At 47.8% G+C, this 21,437-nt stretch overlaps 9 protein-coding genes across 9 annotated transcripts; 5 read left to right on the top strand and 4 right to left on the bottom strand.

Moving 5' to 3' along the window:
• Nucleotides 1–2,756: 2,756 nt before the first annotated feature.
• Nucleotides 2,757–3,055, bottom strand: N7469_007747 (uncharacterized protein; the record flags this gene model as incomplete). The annotated part of the gene is made up of 2 exons (XM_056646665.1): nucleotides 2,757–2,936; nucleotides 3,032–3,055. The coding sequence occupies 2 exons, from the start codon at nucleotides 3,053–3,055 to the stop codon at nucleotides 2,757–2,759; spliced, it is 204 nt and encodes a 67-aa protein (XP_056498216.1).
• A 1,137-nt stretch (nucleotides 3,056–4,192) lies between these two features.
• Nucleotides 4,193–4,429, top strand: N7469_007746 (uncharacterized protein; the record flags this gene model as incomplete). The annotated part of the gene is made up of 1 exon (XM_056646664.1): nucleotides 4,193–4,429. One exon carries the CDS (start codon nucleotides 4,193–4,195, stop codon nucleotides 4,427–4,429), a length of 237 nt encoding a protein of 78 aa, XP_056498215.1.
• A 2,309-nt stretch (nucleotides 4,430–6,738) lies between these two features.
• On the bottom strand, nucleotides 6,739–8,782 carry N7469_007745 (putative glycosyl hydrolase; the record flags this gene model as incomplete). The annotated part of the gene is made up of 2 exons (XM_056646663.1): nucleotides 6,739–7,178; nucleotides 7,243–8,782. 2 exons carry the CDS (start codon nucleotides 8,780–8,782, stop codon nucleotides 6,739–6,741), a joined length of 1,980 nt encoding a protein of 659 aa, XP_056498214.1.
• Nucleotides 8,783–9,795: 1,013 nt separating this feature from the next.
• Nucleotides 9,796–11,177, top strand: N7469_007744 (NCBP3 domain-containing protein; the record flags this gene model as incomplete). The annotated part of the gene is made up of 2 exons (XM_056646662.1): nucleotides 9,796–9,915; nucleotides 9,990–11,177. 2 exons carry the CDS (start codon nucleotides 9,796–9,798, stop codon nucleotides 11,175–11,177), a joined length of 1,308 nt encoding a protein of 435 aa, XP_056498213.1.
• Nucleotides 11,178–11,562: 385 nt separating this feature from the next.
• N7469_007743 (uncharacterized protein) lies at nucleotides 11,563–13,181 on the top strand (the record flags this gene model as incomplete). The annotated part of the gene is made up of 2 exons (XM_056646661.1): nucleotides 11,563–11,821; nucleotides 11,932–13,181. 2 exons carry the CDS (start codon nucleotides 11,563–11,565, stop codon nucleotides 13,179–13,181), a joined length of 1,509 nt encoding a protein of 502 aa, XP_056498212.1.
• A 504-nt stretch (nucleotides 13,182–13,685) lies between these two features.
• On the bottom strand, nucleotides 13,686–14,589 carry N7469_007742 (60S ribosomal protein eL29). Its single transcript, XM_056646660.1, has 4 exons — nucleotides 14,523–14,589; nucleotides 14,387–14,438; nucleotides 14,010–14,112; nucleotides 13,686–13,926 (listed from the first exon to the last, which is right to left on the bottom strand). Exons 1-4 carry the CDS (start codon nucleotides 14,527–14,529, stop codon nucleotides 13,891–13,893), a joined length of 198 nt encoding a protein of 65 aa, XP_056498211.1. The 5' UTR covers nucleotides 14,530–14,589; the 3' UTR covers nucleotides 13,686–13,890.
• A 1,003-nt stretch (nucleotides 14,590–15,592) lies between these two features.
• On the top strand, nucleotides 15,593–16,442 carry N7469_007741 (F1F0 ATP synthase subunit delta; the record flags this gene model as incomplete). Its single annotated transcript, XM_056646659.1, has 6 exons — nucleotides 15,593–15,724; nucleotides 15,794–15,816; nucleotides 15,887–16,017; nucleotides 16,104–16,192; nucleotides 16,259–16,348; nucleotides 16,410–16,442. 6 exons carry the CDS (start codon nucleotides 15,593–15,595, stop codon nucleotides 16,440–16,442), a joined length of 498 nt encoding a protein of 165 aa, XP_056498210.1.
• Nucleotides 16,443–16,730: 288 nt separating this feature from the next.
• On the top strand, nucleotides 16,731–18,011 carry N7469_007740 (uncharacterized protein; the record flags this gene model as incomplete). The annotated part of the gene is made up of 1 exon (XM_056646658.1): nucleotides 16,731–18,011. The coding sequence occupies one exon, from the start codon at nucleotides 16,731–16,733 to the stop codon at nucleotides 18,009–18,011; it is 1,281 nt and encodes a 426-aa protein (XP_056498209.1).
• A 903-nt stretch (nucleotides 18,012–18,914) lies between these two features.
• N7469_007739 (uncharacterized protein) lies at nucleotides 18,915–21,385 on the bottom strand (the record flags this gene model as incomplete). The annotated part of the gene is made up of 3 exons (XM_056646657.1): nucleotides 18,915–20,750; nucleotides 20,810–21,177; nucleotides 21,238–21,385. 3 exons carry the CDS (start codon nucleotides 21,383–21,385, stop codon nucleotides 18,915–18,917), a joined length of 2,352 nt encoding a protein of 783 aa, XP_056498208.1.
• Between the last annotated feature and the right edge of the window lie 52 nt (nucleotides 21,386–21,437).

Genomic DNA, 21,437 nt, shown 5'->3' with positions numbered 1-21,437 from the left:
ACTTCCTCGAGCTCCTTGGAAAAGGTCCACTCTGTGGGGCGCGAGAAAAAAAAAAAGGAAAGGTGGAGCATGGGATCGCGTGTTGACAAATTCTCTACATATGGTGCAGTCGTTTCCTGATAAAGAAAATACAATCAAAAGGGGTTGATCAAATCGTGTCCAAGATCTATGCTCTAAGTTTATTAACGGCGACTCCGTTTTTTACAGCTGGAGATGATAGCTGTCTCCAGCTGAGCCTCGTCCACCCCGAGCAAGTCCGAAGGTTAATAGTGTCTGGAATGTGGATGGCGCGCTGTACGTCTCCCAGGCATCACACACCCCTTTTTCCCGTGGGTTCTTCGTCTGTGTGCCTTGCAGCGGTCGAACGGGTCGAGCCACGAACCATCTGCCTGAGTATTCGTTACATAGTGTACATATTCACGGAGTATACCATGTATATCAGTGACTTACCGTATGTTCACAAATGCTTTCAATAGACAGTCTACTAAACTACGATTCTTTTCATTTACACAAGTATACGCAGAGAAGATGTACATATACATACATATACTTAGTTAATATATGTATATCTACAAAGTATCAAATACTTTGACCATATGATGTTCATCATTGTATAGTACTATGTACATAGGGTAGTTACTGGTAGCTCGTTTACAACATACAAGCATGGGCCACCTGCCACCTGTCACTGCCCTGGAGACGATCTTTGTCCGAGCCTGACGTGATAGTGTTCCATTTGCGTGGTGCCTCAAGAAAAGAATGGGGGATGGTGGAGACGAGGGCAAAAAGGCCCATTCAACGAGGAGTAGATCGGAGATCGTCCACTTCGCCTGCACGCTGCGCGCAATGAGCTGTCGGAACTGACCCCCTGGTAACCAATCTATTTCCCGTCCTTCTTCCCACTATTCCACCCTAACGTTTTGGGGGAAGAGGTGGAGTGGTACAGATGTTAAATTGGTACCGGATTTTTGCGCAAACCCGATACATTTCAATCGATCGGGGTTAGAGGGATCGCCCTTGTCTGTGGGCATACCCGGTTTGGTTTCCTGCAGCTGGGTCTTCCCCACCTGGTGGAAACCGTTGAACAAGAATGCCGTCCCAAGCCACACCTTTTTTTGCTTATTTCGTACCAAACACTCCGCTGTGGGCGCGTAACGAAGGTACAAGATCGTTAGTGGGAATAGTTGGAGAGACTTGGGATACCACGGGTGGGGTCATTTTGTTTATATTGGGTTACTTGATTGGTCCCCAGTATTTGTCATTGTTGTCGGCCCGTTCAGGCAAGGATGTGTTTGGCGGGTGTCGACAGATTTACTATGGAGTACTTCGTATACTACTCCGTATGTACTATTTGACATACTCCATACATTTTAATCTATTCCAGACAGCGCAAGTACTAAGAATATCTACAACATACATAGTAGTACATACAGTACATACTATGTACAACACATAGCTAGATGGAGTATGTTTGAGAGCTACATACTAGGCGAGTATCTGGTGGAGTTCGGGTCAGCGTCTCTCAACACTAAACATCATACATAGCCCCTTATTGAAGGTTGATGTCTTGAGTTCCAATGAAGTACGAAGTCGTACGAAATACGAAGTACATGGAGGGGCAGGCAATATGGTGGAATAGACTATTGTTTGATGATTTACAACTTACGGCCTAGAATGAGACTCAACGTATGGATTAGTTACAGTAAAACACACCATTGTCTGAGGTCATGAAGTCATCTCCCCCATCCGGTAAATGCAGATATGTAGATTATTCTCGTACCGACCATGCAAGATCCCTCAACCTCGTGTGGACCGATCGGACTCTCCCACACGTCCGGGTTAAAAAGAAAAGAAAAGATTCACAAACAAACAAACAGATAGAGACTTCTTCAACCATTGTCAACGACAAAAACCCGGCCTCCTGGGATGCAACATCAACTAGGGTCTACCCGAGATGTGACCTGTCAGTTGCTTCTCCACCAATCAACATCACGGTAAGTATTTGAGATAAATCCCTGTCGTTCTGCAGGGATCACCGCTGATCACGCCCGTGCACGTTGCGACAGAATTCTAGCTCAAGAATGGGCATACACATAATGGGATAGGAGAATCTCAAGGGGACAGCCGGGGTGTAGAAGAACAGGTCAATATTGATTCAACGATAATAACAATGAGCTATTTTGACAATGGAGAAACAAAAACAAAAAGCACAACAAATGGAGACAAAGAATATCAAAGCATGAACAATACTGTACAGAAACAAGAACTATCCCCAAATAAAGGTGGACCGAACGGTCTCGCATCCGCCGCTGCTTCCTGACTGTCGGGCCTCCCACGCTGCGCAGGCCCCCCGGGGGGGGGAATGAGGACCGAGCGTATCACGTGGAGTGCGCATGCCCTAGGCCTAGAACTAATCCTTATTGAAAAAAGACCGAATATTGTACTGCTGCCAGAACCGGGGTGATGCATGAGATAGTACGCGGACATGTATGTATGTATGTACTCGTTATTCAAAAGGTATTCAGGAGGGCCATTTTGATATCAGGAGTGGTGAACTAGGGTCCAAACGGAAGTCGGTGGTGCAGGAGATGTTTTGAATTTGCCATCTCGGGCATCCTGGACTTCACATCCTCCTTTACCTCCACTTTCGACCCCCCCTGAATCATTTCTTATTGGTCAGGAGCTCTCGGGCTTCATGCTCGGGGACCACAGTTATGGTTCCCGATCGGTGGGAAGCCGTTTTTAGCTTTCGATCCTCAACGGGCGTGAAGAGGCTGGATGATGCTGTCACTGGTGTGTTTGATGGTCTGCCGCTGGTGGCGGACACGGCGACATTGGATCCACCCGTTGACGCCGTTTTCACTTGGTTTTTTGACTCTCTTTTTCTCCTTTTGGATCTGACATCTTGCATCCTTCATGGTATACTCTGGGAGGACCTACATATATACTTAGGTACATAGTATATTTCAGGAAGTTCTGACAGGACGAATCCATACACATACATACGCGGCGATACTTGGTACATACATACTCCGTACACATCACTGTTCTCCATCCATACAGACCGACGGTGGAGTCTAAGCAATAGCTCCAGCTGGAAAAGTCACCCGATGGAGCACGGAGTACACTCTACGCTTCATCGGTACTGAACATCAACGATGAAAAATGGGCTAGCGCTACTGTATGGTGTACACCTACAAGCCATCATCATGGTGGGTAGGGCTCACTGACTGGCTACCTGATCCCATCACACTGAGAATGGGTTTGACAGCGGTCCCACGAACCTGTTCGCTTGCGCCCGTGTCCCCGCCATTGTATCCCTTTTACCCTCTTTGTTCCGTCTACTCCATAGAAGGATTTGAAGAGGAGAAAGAGGGGGTCATTTAAAACCAAGGTTGAGCGGAATAGATACCCCATTTGATTTAATCTTGACGGACCTCCTCCGATAAAAAAGGGACAGAACACAGAGAGAAAATTCTGACAGGCAACGCCGAACTGTCTTCTCTCCACTACTTGACTCGACCAGGTAAGTCGAGCTGTTCATCAATGGAGTATAGTGGGATCAATGCCCGCCCCCTTTAGGCCCCTCGAGGATTGATTGGAGCCAACCATATTAACCACCCGCCACCGGCCCAACCCTATCTACCCGGTCCAAACTCAATCGGAGACGTCGAACGAACTTCCCAGCACAAAGGTACCCCCATGACATCTTGCGCACGTCCTTTTTTTTTTCTGTCCGTTGTGCCTCTCCTCATCCAGTTTTGACGCGTATTTTAACTTTGCGTGAACAATCACCGCTGAGGAAAAATATCTTCTTTTCCGGGGTTACTCCCGGTATGGATCTTGCGGCTCCTGAATTCTCCCGTCTACCCACCTTTCCTTATTGTCGGGTTTTCTGTCATAATACGGGACGGGAAGAAAAGACCGACGGGAGAAATAATGAAATCAATAAATTTACGAAAGAGTGTCGAAAGAGAGTTCACCGACCTAGGTAAAAGGGGCGTTGTGGATGGTGGGCGAACTGGTGGACTGGGCGATGTGGAGCTGCGGAGTGCACGGCAGGTGTCATGGCTGTTCCAGCCGGGCCTTTACTCTCCTTTTCGCTCTCTACAGTAATTTTTGGGGGTTTTATTTTCACTTTTCCTTCTTTTTCTCTTCTTTTATGCCGTCACTGGGGTTCTCGATTTTTTCTATGGCGGATGATCGTCCCATCGCTAATGATATTTACGTTATTGTATTGTTTCCAGCCGAGCAGTGTGAAAATTCCGGCGAGTACCTCGCCATCCTTGGCTATCCTCTGGGTCCTCTTGAGCCGCACTCTAGGGCTTGGGGGCCAGTTTGGTATCCATGGGAGAGGGATCAGGGCTACCAAAGTGGCTCTATTGGAATAACGGGTACCTCGGAGCAGATGCTGACTTTCAACTTCTAAATAATGTAAAAAAAAAATCTTGTCATTTTCTTAACTCTGATAAGCGGCAGCTTTTGATTGGGTATGAAGTAGCTCTGGTTTTGTGAATAGTACTCAATACAGAAGTACATACATACATACTAGTTTCTAATAATCTTGTGATGAGTGGACTGGGTCCAGGTTCCCGGGGCTGTAACCTGAATGATGCAATTAGTGTGGTACCAAGCAGTCCAACTCGAATCTGCCGAGGTCTGTTGTGCGTGCAAGTCGTACTGTGTTGGTGTTCTATGATAGATCGTTGACCATTTAGGTATAGTGCCAGTGTCTATGGATGCTGCGAAGTAATATCGATGTTGTACTTAGCTGCATAGATACCTAAGAACTGATTAGCTCGAGTTGGACAATTTCATACTATATCCATGGAAAACTCTCAAGTTACTAGTACTACTAAGAACTAATGTACTGAAAGTTCCAATTGTCGGACACGTCCATGCCTCTGGCAGGGCGTTTGTGCTCCGAGTTGGTTAGTATTTATATATATCCACTTTGACAGGACTACTATCTAGTAGTCGTACTATGTAGGTACTTATGCAATACGATAACCTTGGGTAATTATAGACTTTTCCCCCCTACCACTACTGGTTAGTAATATCTGAACTTTCACATCGGAATGTTTAGTCTTTGAAATAATGGCTTTAGTTAACCTGATTCACTGAATCAACTTCAAGTTGAAGACTCGGAAGATCAGATATATATTATCACCTTAAATCACACCCCCTTCAAATTCAATTTGAACAGAAGATTACCCATGTATTGCTCCCAGTCCTAGTTACTCGTAACAAATAAGCTGTAAGAACCGCCACTGGTGCGACTTAAACGGGGCCTTCGTAGTCTCACGTCGACCATCGTTCATGGCGTACGCCTTCTGCAAGCCACACCAGTCAGATCGCTGTACAGGCGAACGCGGTCGCCTGCCGTTCTCCGCACGGGAAAAAGTGGCACGGGGTGGCAAAACGACCTTACATATGGAAAATTGCCATGAGAAAAATCGAATAAGTATCATACAGCAAGGGAAAGCCATTCTGTACTCGTGGTTGTGCAGTTTTCCCGGAAACGGGAAGGGACCTGAGACTGAAACGAGGGCGTTGATGCAAGGGGTGGATGTGACAAGGTTGGAAGATCAGGAGATCAGTGGAGGATGCAAGGTTTGTATTTCTCTGAGTTTGACGGATGCTTGCCATTTTTGCTTTTTATACTCTTTTTTACTCTCTTTTTCTTGTTGGCGAGGGAGATGTTTCCCCGTCTATTATTGAAAGTGTAGGTTTGAGCTTGTTACACTGTGTCTAGTGGATCGGACTGCTTCCCGACAAAACTATATTTTGGGTTTATTTTTTTTTTTATTTTATTTTATTTTTTTTTTTTCGAGTTCTTCAAAATATCAACCCAACTGAATTGTTCGGGCAAAATCAGGATTTCGTTTGCAGAGAACCAAAAGGCTTTCAGTCCTGAGCGCCAAGGTGGTTATCATTTCATGATACCGAGACCATGGTTCCTCACACCATGTGGTCTGTACCCGGAGACCTACAGTTATGCACTGTGAATGAATGATGACAACAGACGGCAGGACTCGGGAGCTGGCATGTTTTTTTTTTTTTCGAACAGCTATCTTCTAAATAGCTACTCCGTACAAAAAAGCCCACGGTCATTGATCTCCAGAGTTGCCCGTGCCGCTATTTCTCCCGAAGTAAATATCTCCTCGTTCTCTGCATGACCGCCGATCAGATCTGTATTGTCGATCGATCTTTTCCTGGATCATATATTTGATACATCATCTCATACGCACGGCCGACAATGTCAACCAGGGTAGATGTAGCCAGCTAATGACAATGTGAAGTCTATCTAGTGTGACAGTAATAGCCATGGCAGACGGGACATAGTATGTCAGGAGGTGTCTCAGTGCGGGTTTGTGCCCTGATTTCATCGTTTGGAGGTATGTCTCGCCCCCAAAATACGGGGTAGGCTCATGGTGAGGGCTTTTTTATCATTTAATTGCATACATTAACATTCCAAGGCATGTCTGTCCCTGTATGTCTCGAAGCTGAGGTCGGGGTCGATGCATGGAATTCTGAACAATCGGAGGCCTGTTCGCTGCATCTATCTGAACTTTGTACTCAGACTAGTTGTATGTAATAGATTGCATGCATCTGACAAAGTAATCTGAATTACGACTCCCGTATACAGCCACAGGCCCCCAAAACGGGACGTGACAAAACAGTCCTTCAGAGATAGCGGCAAAGTGCCTATGTACTTGCCAGAGTGATCGACCCTTCTTACACACGATAGAAGATAGGAATTGTCTCAATCGGGCAATCTACTTCTACCTCCGTACCACCCTTATGCACACCGGGGATGCCCTTTTGGGCGGTGCTTGTCTTGCCCCAGAGAGTCCAGTATGCACCACTAGGAAGATAGACGGTCATCTTGCGTTGTCCGGGCTGTAGAACCGGCGCAACTAGATACTTCGGTCCAAACATATACGCCGTCTCAATTTCCCAGGCCTGTGGATCGTAAGGAAACTCATAGAAGATTGTTCGTATCACTGGCGTGCCTTTCTCATGAGCCTCTTTCATCAATTCGCGAGTATAGTCGCGCAGTTCTTCACGAATCTCAATGAATTTTTTACAGATTTCGTATATCTCCTCGCCATATGACCAGATCTCATTGTCTGCACCACTCGCAGTTGGTTGTCCCTCTGGTTTTGGTTCACGATCTCCATGTAATCGCATCACGGGGCAGAATGCCCCCCCACTGAAACCACCGAGCAAACAACTCACGGAATTCTGGGTCATCTGGATTACCACCATGAAACCCGCCGATATCTGTAGTCCACCATGGAATACCGGCAAGTCCCATGTTCAATCCTGCTGCCAGTTGATTCCTAAATGAACTCCACGAGGATGCAATGTCGCCACTCCAGACCAGTGCACCATAGCGTTGACTTCCGGCCCAGGCACATCGAAGCAAGTTGATAATGTTAGTTTGACCTTCGGCTTTCATCCCCTCGTAAAACCCGCGAGCATATTCCTTCGGGAATATGTTTCCAATCTGTAAATTACTGCCAGCATGATAGCGGAAGATATCAAAGTCATAGATAGAATACTCTGGTTCGGCCTCGTCAAGCCAGAAGACCTTGATACCATGCTTGTAGTAGTTATTCTTTGCTCGACTCCAGACAAATTCACGGGCCTTTGGGTTTGTAGCATCGAAGTGAGTGATATCACCGTCACATTGCATTGCTACTCTCAGCCCGCGGTCATGTCGGATCAAAAGACCACGCTCGAGCATTTCGGGATAATTCTCCGATGAGTTTTCAACTGTTGGCCAGATAGAGACCATAAGTTCTACCTTAAGGTCTTTGAGCTCTTTGACCATTGCATCTGCAAGAGAGTGAGTGACAGTCAAAGCACGCAATAGGGGAGGGGTTATCAATTTACCTGGATCAGGCCAGAACTCTGGGTCGAAGCTCCATTCGCCTTGATACTTCCAATGGAAGAAATCAATCACGATCAAGTCTAGGGGGATCTGACGGCGGTGATATTCACGTGCCACATTCAGCAATTGCTCTTGATTCCAATAGCGTAGCTTGCACTGCCAAAAACCGAGACCATATTCGGGCATCATTGGTACATATCCGGTCACCTTTGCATACTGCTCTTCAATTTCTGCAGGTGTATCACCGGCCACAACCCAGTAGTCGAGGGCGCGAGTAGAATATGCTTCAAAGCTCATTACATTTGTTCCTAGCATTGCGCGACCAATCCCCGGATTATTCCACAAAAAGCCATAGCCTCTGGATGAAACGGCAAATGGAACACTAGCCTGGGAGTTACGATGTGCTAGTTCCAGTTCTGTCCCCTTGAGGTTCAAGTAGGGCTGTTGATATTGTCCCATGCCAAATATCCTCTCTTTTGGATCTTGAGACTCGAAGCGCATAGTAAGGTGATAATCACCACCGAGAATGGGTCGCAGTTCCCGTGCTTCAATTTCAAGGGCACTACATTTAGGATCGCGTAGGTCTCGTCTGTGACGTGCGTATTCCTCAAGAAGTATTTTACCGTTAGAGTCGTAAATGATAACCTTGCCTCGCGAGGACACAGTCGCTTTAATTTTGCCGTTGCTTATACTTGCATCCTGCCCAGCCGGTGTTTCTATTGCAGACTGGCTCGGAGGCTTCGAGGCCAGAGCCCAGTCTTCTGCTGGCATTGACGACAGCTTTGTCGCCCGTACACGGAATGCATTCTCGCCCCACGGTTCGATCCAAAGAAGATGGTCATCGAAACGAAAGATCAGCTTTTCATTCTCAGAGTACAGCATGTTGAATTGACATTCCAGTGCTTTCTCAATTGAAAGACAATATCGAGGAGATTAGCAAGACAAGTGAAACCCTGCAGTGGAGGATTTAAAGCTGAACCAGCGGGGTATTGGGGGGGCCGAAAGAAACACGGCGATGTCTCCGTTTCATTTTGATTTAATAAGATGATCTGCATGTCATTCTAGAGACAGTATGTATATCATATCATCGGTCCTATTAATCTATATTACAACTACCGGTGTCTTAACAAGAAAATTATTCCAGTGAGCGTTTGAAGTTCTGCTCTACTAGAACAAACCATCACTGCTACTAGCAGTGAAGATTTGTTTATACTAGTAAGCTATGATCACTCCCAAGAAATCCAGATGTAGAACTATACTCACTTATTGTGCCAGATGAATGAAGTCACAAGGCCTATATTCAGAAGACAAAGATAGTGTAAGCTCTACCATAGAATACTTCATATTGAAAAACTTGATTATCAGAATTCGGCCCTAGAATGATTTTTATACGCCTCTTCAACCCAGGATCACGTTGGAACGTTACTGGAATACGCCGTCCTTTTGCTATGGTACTATGAAATTGATACAAAGGATCCTATATTCGAAGAGACATATGACATATGCTCCTGGCCTGATACCACCTCTATTTGAAACCATGACGGACGCATTTCGAATGTTATAGCCCCCAACTCTACTCCGTACATAGGCCACGTTTGCTGACATCAGACTCAGGAGAGATTGGGAACCTTGCAGAACAAGCAAACCTGGAAATCCTTGAGAACAACTTGCAAGAGACAACAGAGAGCTTACATTCGATTTAAAGGCGAACGTAAACAAAGCAAACCAAAAAGAAGAAGAAAAAAGAAAAAGGACGTTGACTTCCGCCCCACACACGCTAGTCCCGAATTGAACGCGGGAAGCTCTTCTCTTTGCGTTTCTCCGACTTCCTTCAATTCAACTGACCTTCTTCTCTTTCCCCCCCCAACGGCCAATTCAATTTTATTCAAGTCAACATGGCTGATACACCTGCTAATGGTGATCGCCCCGTCGCCGAAGCATCCATGGATATTGATATGGATATCGATCTCGGCCCTGAACCTGAGCCAGAGCCCGAGGTTGAGCTGATCCAAGCCGTGGGTTTTTCCCCCAGCCCCATTGCGCCTGTTATGCGCGCTTAATACTAATGGCTTTTCGTGGTGATAATTAGGATTCCAATGTTAAAGGCGAGCTCATCGATCAGTCTACGGAAGAGGAGGCAATTTACGAAAAAGTCCACGTGCGCGGCGTGGATGAGTTAACCACCGATGATATCAAGCAATTCGCCAACAGTCATTTCGACCAGGAAGCCCCCGCTCGTATTGAATGGATTGATGATACTTCCGCCAATATTTTATACTCTTCTCCTGAGGTCGGCCTACAAGCGCTAGCGGCCCTTACACAGGTTGGCGAGGAGGGCGATGGGTCGACTCTTCCACCCCTACGCCTTAGGTCGGCGCGGCTTCTACCCTCACACCCAGATTCGGTACTCCAAGTAAGATCGGCCGTGAAGACAGATCGCAAACAACCACGCGCGCATGAAAAAAGTCGTTTCTACCTGATGCACCCCGAGCATGATCCGCGCGAACGCCTGCGAGAGGAGCTGTCGGACCGAAGGCGCGGGGACGACGATGGTTACCGAAGACGTCGATTCGACGACCGAGAGTTGCGCCGACGGAAGGACCGCGATTATGATGACCGATTCAATGCCAACATGTATGATGACACCCCAGAAACCTACTCCGACTCGGAGCGCGACCGTGGTGGTCGGAGGAGACGCGGAGCAAGGGAACTGTTCCCGGAGGATGAGGGCTCATCTGGAAGACTTCGCAACCGAAGCGCTTCACCAGGTCGAGATACCCTTGATGACACAGGCCGTGTTGATGTCAGCCGTGACCGCAGGCGGTTCCGTGATCGGTCTCCACGTGGGAATAAAGGACGAGAGCTCTTCCCATCGGATTCGGGTACTCGTGAACTATTCCCTAACAAGCCGTCGTCAAGCTATCTCAAGAAGGAGCTATTCCCAAGCAAAGCAAGTAATCATCGCCGGTCCGATGCTTTCGATGCTGCTGACGAGACTCCGGATTTGCTCGGACGCCGAATCACTGTCCCACCACGCGAGGGCAACGGTCGAAACCGTAACGTGGAGCTTTTCCCAGGCTCCTCATTGAAAGAAGACCAGGGATTTGCTATGCGAGGCGGACAACAGGGAATGACAATCAAGGGCCGGGGCGCATCTGTTCGCGAATTATTCCCCGACAAATATAACGAGAACAAAAACACTGGAAAGGAGCTGTTCGACCAACCTCTCGAGGGACGTGGAGGCCGTCGACAAAAAGCAGAGGATCTATTTGGTTAAGATGAAGCTTTTTGAAATTGAGACACCGTCTGGTCGAACTTGACAAAGAAATATCTGATTTGATTTAAAATTTGCTTGAAGGATTCTTATCGGCAGCATGACTCGACCTGGCGTTGCGGGGAAAAGGTTTTGGATAGAAATTGCATGTTGATGGCATACTCGGCCCTTTAACCCCTAAGAAAACATTATGTATAGTATTTATTATTATTATGATTGATTCCCAAACAAGACAACATTGGAGTATTTTAAACCGAGAAACTACTTTAAATTTTTTTTTTTTATAAATGTTTTTCTTCGTTAGGGTGTACGAAGGCCATCGCCATAAAACTCGGCGCCACATCAAATCTTGAATTGCAACTTCATCCCATTAAATCTCATACAGACTATGGCCCCAAACACCCCCATAGATGTGCTCACAGCCGCTTTGGTTGCTCGTTTTTTAAGGACGAACAACTATTCGGCGACTCTGAAAGCTTTGATTCACGAGGCAGGACTTGCTCCTGACGTGGGGCAGACCTCGGGCGATGACACCAATAATTGGACTATTCAAGGCTTGCTGGAGGAGAAGAAGGCCTATGACCATAGTGCGAACTTCGAGCGATATGGGAGTAACAGCAAGGAGACAGCTCTATGGCGTGAGCCAGGTGAGATTTAAGTACCAGCTTGGTGTCTTGCCTCAATACCTGTTGCAAAGGAGGCAGACCTGGGTCTACAGACACGACCCTGTGTAATCATCAAACTGACGACTTTGCAGCACCAAGAAAACCCAATATCGTTTCAGTTCCGACATCGTCAAACCTTCTGGCAGCTTCAGTAGAGCCATGGCAGGAGCCTCGCGATGATGGTGAGAGTTTAGCCAAATCCCCAGGCCCATTCATCATCTCTACCGGAGCTGATCGGCAAGTACATCTGCTCGAGATCGCAACTGGCAATGCTCCTTTCTCTTCTTTCTCGGGCTTATCGGACTCACCTGTGCTCTCATACGTGTCGATTCTGGAAGGTCGCTATGTTCTCATGACCAATATGTCAGGACAATTGCTTCTTCAGCATGGATCTCGTACGCTAGATAGCAGAAAAGACCATGCAAAGTATGCCATCAAGGTTATCGCCCACAGGGACCGCAATGATCCAAGTATTTTCTGGGTTGCAACGGCAGGATGGGATTCAAGTGTCGTATTATATTGCTTGCATACCCCAGGCGAGAACAGGGGAGATTCATCGTCAGTAACACTCGGAGAGCCCGTGGCCCGGATTAACACAGCAACAAATCCGGAATCTATACTATTCGTACCTCATGTTGATACAGGCGAGCTGAATCTGCTCGTTTCACGTCGCGATTCTTCCTATATCTATTACTACCAAGTCGAATCACTGCCAAAGGATGTCCGGAATAGCCATGAAGAAGCCGATTCTACTCCAGGATCTTCATCGACTGAGTGTCGTCTCTTAGGACGTCAGAATTTGGCACCTCATTCCAATGCATGGGTTGCTTTCTCTCCTGTACATATGGCACTCAGCCCTCATGACCCTGGACTGCTAGCTGTTGCTACATCGGCATTACCACATCTAAAAGTGATCCTCGTGCGTCTTCTTTTCCCGTCTGATGAAGCAGAGGAGAAAACAAATGCCCCAAGTTCAGATGTTGAAGTCACACAAGCCTCTCAGGCATTGGAGGCCCTGGCATTACAGAATAAGGAAGATGCTGCGATTTTGATACAAGCCAACACCTTTGCACCGCAGACGGCTTACTCGACTCCGCAAATTGCATGGCGACCTGATGGTTCGGGACTTTGGGTTAATGGTGATGATGGCGTGGTTCGTGGCATTGAAACAAGAACCGGAAAGGTTGTGTCTATGTTGAGAAATGGCCATGAGCCGGGCTGTAAGGTGCGATCTGTATGGGCAGGATATGTTGATGTGCCTCAAGATGGTAAAGACACAGTTCGAGAAGAATGGGTCATCAGTGGGGGATTTGATAAAAGGTTGATTGTTTGGCAAGTATGACCTCAGAGCAAATACATACTACAATGTATTAGAAGTAGATTGAATCACAATTCGCATAATCATATGAGAATCGACTACTTATGTATCTTGAAACCTGAGATAGTATGACATCACATGGAAATCGGATCAAATTCAACCTGCTGTTCGACTCTGAAAGATTACACAGAATACTGCTTACGAGGATGTAGCCGTCCAACAGACACCCATTTGCCATAGACAGGCGAAAGGGCGATTAAAAGGGGGCAGGGGATTTGCTCTTGGCACGTAATAAAAATCCTTCAGCAGGCGCGCATGAAAAGAAGCACGTTGCTGTACACACATATGCCGTGATGACGGGGGGGACGGGTAAGGGGAAGTCCGAAGCTTGAATCTCGAACATGAGCAGGAAATCAAGACACTGCAACTGAAATTGTCCTGGAAACAGAATGAAGACGCAGAGATTACTAGATTGGCGTTAAAGACGGAGAAGAAAGGAGAAGGGAAAAAAAGCCCTTCTTTGAAAATGGCGCCGCTGTGCTTCTTTTTTTCGAATTTAAGCCTGTTGGATTTCTGTGTATCAAACAACCCCGACTATACCGCGCAAGGACTAAGCAGAAAACCAGGCCTTATTCGATAAAGCGGACCGATCTTTGGTCATCGCACGTTATTGTCCCCGTGTCCTTGCGCGCTCGCTTCTTAAGCCAATTCCATTTTTTCAACGTCGTCAAATTTATGCCTGCTCACGCTTGCCCTCCTTGCGCTCCTTCTGTTTAATTTGTTAGCCTATGTTCCCTTTCGCCCGACAGCTTGAAATTGCTGGCGGGTTATCGGGTTGTAGTCTCAACCTACCAGGGCCTTGGCGGTGCCGTGCAGAGCGTGACGGTGGTTGCGGCGGAACTTGGGGTCGACACCCTTCAGGGAAGGGTAACGGTTGGTCTTAGGCTTCTTGATACTGTAGGGGAAATGGAATCAGTGAATAGTTCGGATTGCATTGGCGAAGCCGATGTATATGAGCGAGTGGCGCGGTATGGAGTAGAGCGTCGAGGGCCTCGTGCATAAGCTTGAACAGATACTTCAAATTGAACACCAATTTGCAACACCAAGGTTCAGATCAAACAGGTTGATCCTTTCCGCCTCTACTCCAGATCCAAATAACCACAAAATCGAGAGCGAATATAATTTGAACGTTTCATGCCGAGGGATTTGAGGTGGAAGGGAATACACACCCGTTACGGTGAGCCTTCTGGCTGTTGTGGTGCTGGGACGCGTTCTTGGACTCTGTGGAGCGCAAAATGTCAGCGATCGGTGTTGTATTTTTGTGAAGAGCTTAAACGAATCCCTTCACTGGCTGGAAACACGTACTGGCCATCTTGTCGGATGTTGTCGTTGATTGACGTGGACGGGATGGTGGGAGAAGAGGAGTGACCGGAAGCACCCAAATGGAGGTTCGGCTAGGGCTTGCTTTGTGTGGGATCTCGCTTACCGCCGCGGTGCACGGACGCTTCACTATGGGCTGGACTCGCAATCGTGTTGCCCCAGGTTAATCAGAAAAGAGATGTTGTAGATCGATCAGATTCAATTACTCTATTTATTAGTATTGATTGTTTCCAAATTATGCAGAACTACGGCATGGCATTGCGTCCTGATTTCTACATGGTGAAGCTCAAAAATTTTCAATATCACGTGAGGGTACGGATGATATCTACTCACGTGACCTCGAAGTATAGAACATTCGCATCCAGGCGGATGGAATCTTTTAAGGATAGTAAGTATAGTGGCTGCGTACTTTTGACAAGAAAGCAAAGTATCGTAAACCGCCGAATATATGAATACATGAATGATTCTATAGCTCCAATCTCTTCCATTGATAGACTTCGCCAAGAAAAAAAGGATAGTCCAGTGCTTGATTTCAAACGCTTAAAGAAATGACTATCAACCCGAGGATTAAAGATATAAAAATGTATTGATTGATATATGGAGTTTATGTCAGTTGTCAATTGAAAATGGAGTAGGGCGATTGAGCATCATAGTAATGAATGCATGAAGAATGAAGCCTCCTGTCGAACCCGCGTTTTGCCAAGACATGGGTTTTCTCCTAGACGACTACAGTATAATCATGGGACCGAGAAGCAATCATGTGCAACATCCGTAGATGAAAGTCTGCGAGTTTATCAGGACTGCCTTTTACCCGTGAAAATCCTCATCTGGTGGTCGATATATTGAAGAAAAATGAATAATCAGTACTGGACATCACTAATAGGTACGGTAACTATGTAGAATGCGGTCGGAACGCAATTGTTGATCCCGGGTGGTCTCACCACGTGACCCGGGCCGCTAGGGAACAACCGGCGCTCCGACTTCGACCTTTGCAACGCAGACGCAACCTTCAAGAGGGACCTCTCCAAGCCGTTTCACTACCCCATCACTTCACGATGAACTCCTTCCGCTTCGCTCGCTCTGCCCTTCGGGCTCGTCCCTCCATGCTCGGCGCTCCCGTCCAGCGCCGTGGATACGCTGAGGCCGTTGCCGACAAGATCAAGCTCTCCCTGACCCTCCCTCACCAGGTACGTTGAATCTTCCCCGGACCGACCTCCGCCTGTGGATATGTAAACTAACTTTCGATCTCTTAACAGACCATCTACAAGTCGACCGGCGTGTACGTTTCTTCCTTCGTTGCAGCCATATCCGTCCCTCCCTGAATACTGACGAATCTTTCGCGACCACAGTACCCAGGTCAACATCCCCGCCGCCTCCGGTGAGATGGGTGTCCTCGCCAACCACGTTCCCTCCATTGAGCAGCTCAAGCCCGGTCTCGTTGAGATCCTTGAGGAGGGTGGTGCCAACAAGCAGTACTTCCGTACGTTCACCCGGCGCCCCCTTCAAATCCCTCCGCGATCAAGATTATCAGGTGAAACGGATCAATCAGCTAACAGCCAAATATAGTCTCCGGTGGTTTCGCCGTTGTCCAGCCCGACTCCCAGCTGAGCATCAACGCTGTCGAGGGATACCCCCTTGAGGACTTCAGCGCCGATGTAGGTTATATTGATATCTTTCCGACCACCCGAAGGATAAAAGATACTAACTTCAAACCCCCTTAGGCCATCCGTAACCAGATCGCTGAGGCCCAGAAGATCGCCGGTGGCAATGGCAGCGAGCAGGATATTGCCGAGGCCAAGATTGAGCTTGAGGTAAGAATAATCATCCAGTCCACTGCAATTCCTTACTAGATACTAACACATGATGATTCAGGTTCTCGAGACTCTGCAGTCCCTCGTCAAATAGATGTACATATCCACTTGCGCACCCCCCATTCATCTGAACGTGTAGAATTACAGCAATTCGAAATTCCTTTTTATTCTTGATTATGCTCCTTCCTGTTTTGTGGTAGATGGGATGCACCTTCCCTGGGTGAAATCCCAGGATCCCGTGACTCCCGCGTGACTTTGCAGTTGACAGCCTCCAATTCCAATTCACTTCTCTTTATTCTGCCAAAAAGTCACTGGGCATTGCTACATATTAACTATGAGAACAATCAGACACCCTCTTGGACACATCGATACTCGTCTGACCATGACTAACTCTCTTACGGATGATGACATACACTCTCCCTCTTTCGCCTCTGAGATTGCATTTCGTGATATGCAGCCTAATTATAAGGGAACAGAAGAGACGGACCTTCTTATTGATTCGCATGAGGTTCTGCCACTTCAACGTTGCGGAAAGCGATACCCTCGCCTCGAACTAGATGCAGCCGTGGACAAGTATCACACTCTGGATGGGTTCGCTGAGCCGTTGAACCCACAGAACACTCCGGCTTCTCACACTAATAGTGGCTCCGGTAGCCCTCTAGGCACTTGTCGCCGTATCAAGACCGATGGTCTTCGTACCACTTCTGCCCCTCATGCATTCCATATTGACTGGCGTCCACCCGGTAGCTCACTAAATCTATTTGACACCGATGAACTGCTCAACTCTCAACCAAGGCGCTGCTCTGCAGATGACGAACCCCGGTCTACTACCCCAATTTCTCGAACCCAAAGGTCTGATCAAGCTGTGGATCCTCATTCCAAGAGACCTTTGGCCAATATCATTTCATCCGCCAGATGTGTTCGATTCACCCCACCTCTCTCTCCCTCTACTCATTCACCAGATCCAATCACTCGCCCTCTGCCCTCGATTGAGAAAGACAGGGACAGAATCACAACGTTCCGGCAACGAAAGCAATTTGCTAAATGGAGAGCAGCCACTCGGGCCAAGAACCAGCGTGTGTCTACATACCGCAGTCCAAAGAAGTCAACACAGCCATCCTCGAGTCGTCTAAGCACTCAACCCGAGATTTGCTTCTCATCCCTCAAATTACCCTCGCGCGAAATGAGTGACTCTGTTGACTATTTGCGCCTTCAGGAAGACATCGGAGCAGATGTGTATGCGAACGACAAGAAAAGTGCAACGCAACTTTTCGACTTAGTTGCTGTATCTCTCTCACTTCACCGTGTTCGAAAATCCACCAAACGCACCGATGCTGGATTGCGTCCAATGAATCTTCAACTGTCATACTCACTTCGACCAATCGGCCATCAAATTCAAGACGATGAGGAGCGGAACCTCATGAGCTATGCTACTTTGAACGACATTTTGTTATACACTTGTTTCATTGTGCCTGCATTCGCCTTGCATGTTCCTCTCGCCATTTGCCACTCTTTGAATCGCTTCGCTCATACGCGGACTGGACTTGCTGTACTATTCGTTCTTCGGTTTTTCTGGTCCATTGCTATTGAATTAATTGCCCCCGTACTGCAAAAGTTAGGCATGGATGCCATCTTGCACGCGGATCTCGGAGCCAAATACTAACGAGACACTTCAATAACCTCGACTGACTTGATTTGTGTCCGATCCCCTTACTATGCACCAAGGAAGGCTCATTATTACTGTGTTGCAATAACATATCGATATGCTTTAGCATGCCTTCATCTTAGCGAATACCCTGTATGTTTCCACAATCATGTCCGAATCTTGTCGATTCTACCCTACGGCATACAGTCTTGACTCATGTCCATTATATTTGTATAAGATACAGCACCCATATACCAGAATACATTTGTATAATTCATTCTTCATTTTATTCCCCACCATAACTACTTCTGCTAATACTGATATTACGACCCCGTAATATCAGTATTAGCAGAAGTAGTGGACTTTAAAATGTTTCCAAGCCTCGCGCTGCACCGCAGGCTATTAAAGGCACCAAGGTTAGCATGCGAGTCTTTCAATGGATCGAGTATAGATAATGTTGCAAATATCAATATCATTTTATTTGTGATTGATCATTTAGTCTAATATCAACTCAAACTGTAATCATAATTCAAGAAGCAAGAAAATAAACATCATTGTTTGGTATATTGGCACGATGTGCAGAATAATTCAAGACTCAGACCCGACCAATGATCCAATAGATAAATGAAGAGAAAAGAAAAAGAAAATCCATAAATTCGCTTGCCTCGTGAAAGAAGGAATCCAACCCAAACAAGTCATTTCCATCGCAACGTATCCATATTCAAGAAAAACAAAAGACATAAATCCATGTGAGGCCAGTCATATCCACACGAGAGCTGACAGGAAAACTCATTTTATACAAGCCATGATAGTCAAATACAAAGAGGAAGAGGGAGGGGGGGGGGGTACGGGAACGGGAACGGGAAGAGGGAGAGTAGGGGACAATGGGGAAATGAATAAACATAGCAGCTTTTGATATCATTACTCAAACTCCACGCCATGCTGCTGCTGTCTCTCTTGACGTGCTCGTGCTCGCTCTGCTCGTCGACGTCGACGATTGTTGGCGTATGATCCGCTGGCCTCGGTACCGGTCCATGTAGGAGAGGTGACACTACCCGGGCCGTAGGGCATACTTGAGGGTGCTGCGTGAGGAATCGGAGGAGGTGGCGGCATGTCGCTGATCTGCGAATGTGGTGGAGCGAAAGAAGGAATACTTCCCGAAGGACCAGCATTGCTATGCATCGCAGCGGCAGCAGCAGCTTGCTCGCGTTGAATTTGCTCTGCTTGCTGTCTCTCCAGCTCTTCGACACGCCGCCAGCGGTCGTTCTCGCGTCCCTCATCCCCAGAGATAGAGCTTGCACTGCCAGTCCGGCGCCGAGAATTGCGGCGCTCTCGACGTCTAGCTTCACGGCTGGCCGCGGCTTCTTGCTCTGTCAGTCGGCGAAGTGTCACATGGCGTCCATCACCATGCATCTTGACCTTGACTGAAACTGGCGGAGATTCGACATGATCTTCACGGTGTCTGCTATCGTCACGATGCCTGCTATCATCTCGACGCCTGCTATCATCCCGCCGTCGACTATCGTCTCGGTGCCGGCTGTCACTACGACGGTGGCTAGCTGCACCAAGTCCCGCAGCCGCAGCGGTACCCGCAGCTGCACCAGCCGCCCAGTTTTCACCAGGGTGACTGGGATGCGAAGAAGGTGGTAGGTCAGATATCAAATCTCCAGACATGTGCTGGTGTGCTGGCGGAATAGGGGGCATATCAGAAGGAACTGCGTGTACAGCACCCGAGGCGACAGGATCCGGGGATAGCAGGGAGTCACCATGCGATGGTTGACGAGGAGGTCGTGGGGTAAGATCAGTTGGTGTAAGGTCACTCTCTGTGTAAGAGCTAGGTCTGCGTCGTTGAGGATAGGGCCCTGCTTGCGACTGGGGACGACGTTTACTATTGGCTCTTTGGAGACGTTCGTCTTCCTCATCCTGACGGCGGATCTCTTCCATCCGACGTTTTTCTTCGTCGTCCTTCTTGTTACGGCTAAAAAGTCGCTTCATAGCACCGAACGCACCAGCACCGAGAAGTGCGTCGCGAACTCCGTGCGAGGCTCGTCTTGGGGGCTCCGTAGAATAAGCACTGTCGTAGTAGTAAGAAGAGCCTGGACTTTGGCTTCTGCTCGGTGGGCGGCTTGGAGGTCGATTTAAGTGCGTCTGATGAGTGGGTGCCGGCCGTCCTTCTTCTAAACGACTGAAAGAATCTTCGGTATAGCTGTCAGTGCGTGAATGAGCAGGTCTATATCGGCCTGCCTCAGAGTCCGTTTCACGTTTCTTCCGACGGTCCCACCAACTCTTCGCCAGCATGGCACCACCAGCCAGGGCACCGATCTCCATAATCTTCTTGCTCCAACCGCCTCCGCCTCCACCGTGGCGAGAGGATTCGTCGGAGTACTTCTCATCGGACAAGGAGGTGCGAGAATCTTCATAGGCTTGGCTGGTATTGCGACTTCGAGGTCGTCGACGGAGCATAGAAGCCAACCCTGCACCCAGACCAGCGCCAGCAAGAGCTCCTCCAAGCCCACTGTGGTGGTTGTGATCTTCCGTTATCACAGATGGACCATCATATCGACTGCCATGCTCGCTGGGCAGGTGGTACCCTTCGTCATCATAAATATAAGAAAGTACAAAATAGGTGACCAGAAGCGCAAATACCGCAATGGCATAGAGAACAAATAGAACTTTAGGTGACCCATACAACGTCAGGCCAAGAGGGATCTGAATGATTCCCAGAAGGGCCAAAGTTCGACCAAGCCAGCGATGAATCTAGAAATTTCATGTCAGCGGATAGACTAATCTCGCAATATTGTGAAGGAACCACTCACTACTAGCTTCAATGGAACGCGAGAGCGCTTTCTCTTGCTCTCAATCTTATGTGTCAGCCAACCCCACAGGATCTGGAAAATGACCATCACATAAATCGCTAGGCCGATTCCGTGGTGTGGGTTGGTTAGGCTCCGCTGCGGCCCCACGGCGAACCAACCAAGCACAAACACAACCGTTGTCAGGAGTAGTGTCATAACCTGACACCAAGCATGTAGCTTAAATGCCCAGTATGGATTCCATCGGGAGTAATATCGGATGATTAAGGTTGAAATTGGGACGATGCCCAAGAAGACGATGGTTGCGATGACACCGTGAGCGATAATTATTGAATGATACCCGGCCATGTCCTTGAAACGATTCCCCATACCTGTAAATTGTTAAATCGGGCTTGAATGGGTAGAATAGGTGTGCGTGTGGTTGTGCTCACCATTGTATCGCATCGTCTCAAAGTTTAGTCCCATCAGATTGGGCAACAAGAAAGTGTCGCGCCCAGTGTCCCAAGTGCCATCTCCAACATGTAGTGTATTCGACGAGTACGTGCTGCCTCCAGCAGCGGTCAAGTCGGAGTCCGACATCCTAGTCGCTGCTATTGAAGTCTTCTGTGATTGCAAATATCTGGAATGTCGG

Source organism: Penicillium citrinum (assembly GCF_028827155.1).
Source record: "Penicillium citrinum strain IBT 23319 chromosome Unknown utg000007l:1.0-2040159.0:1.0-2041076.0, whole genome shotgun sequence".
NCBI classification, from domain to species: domain Eukaryota; kingdom Fungi; phylum Ascomycota; class Eurotiomycetes; order Eurotiales; family Aspergillaceae; genus Penicillium; species Penicillium citrinum.
This window is presented reverse-complemented; position numbering and strand designations above follow the sequence as displayed.

Bases quoted from the DNA above. Each gene is read 5' to 3' on its own strand.
- N7469_007742 (XM_056646660.1), bottom strand. The intron at 14,113-14,386 runs GTGTGTATTCCC...TTTCCCCTACAG, and splicing joins CAGAAGGCTCACCGTAACGG to TATCAAGAAGCCTAAGACCA. The intron at 13,927-14,009 runs GTAGGTTGAGAC...CAAATTAAACAG, and splicing joins ACGGCACCGCCAAGGCCCTG to AAGGAGCGCAAGGAGGGCAA.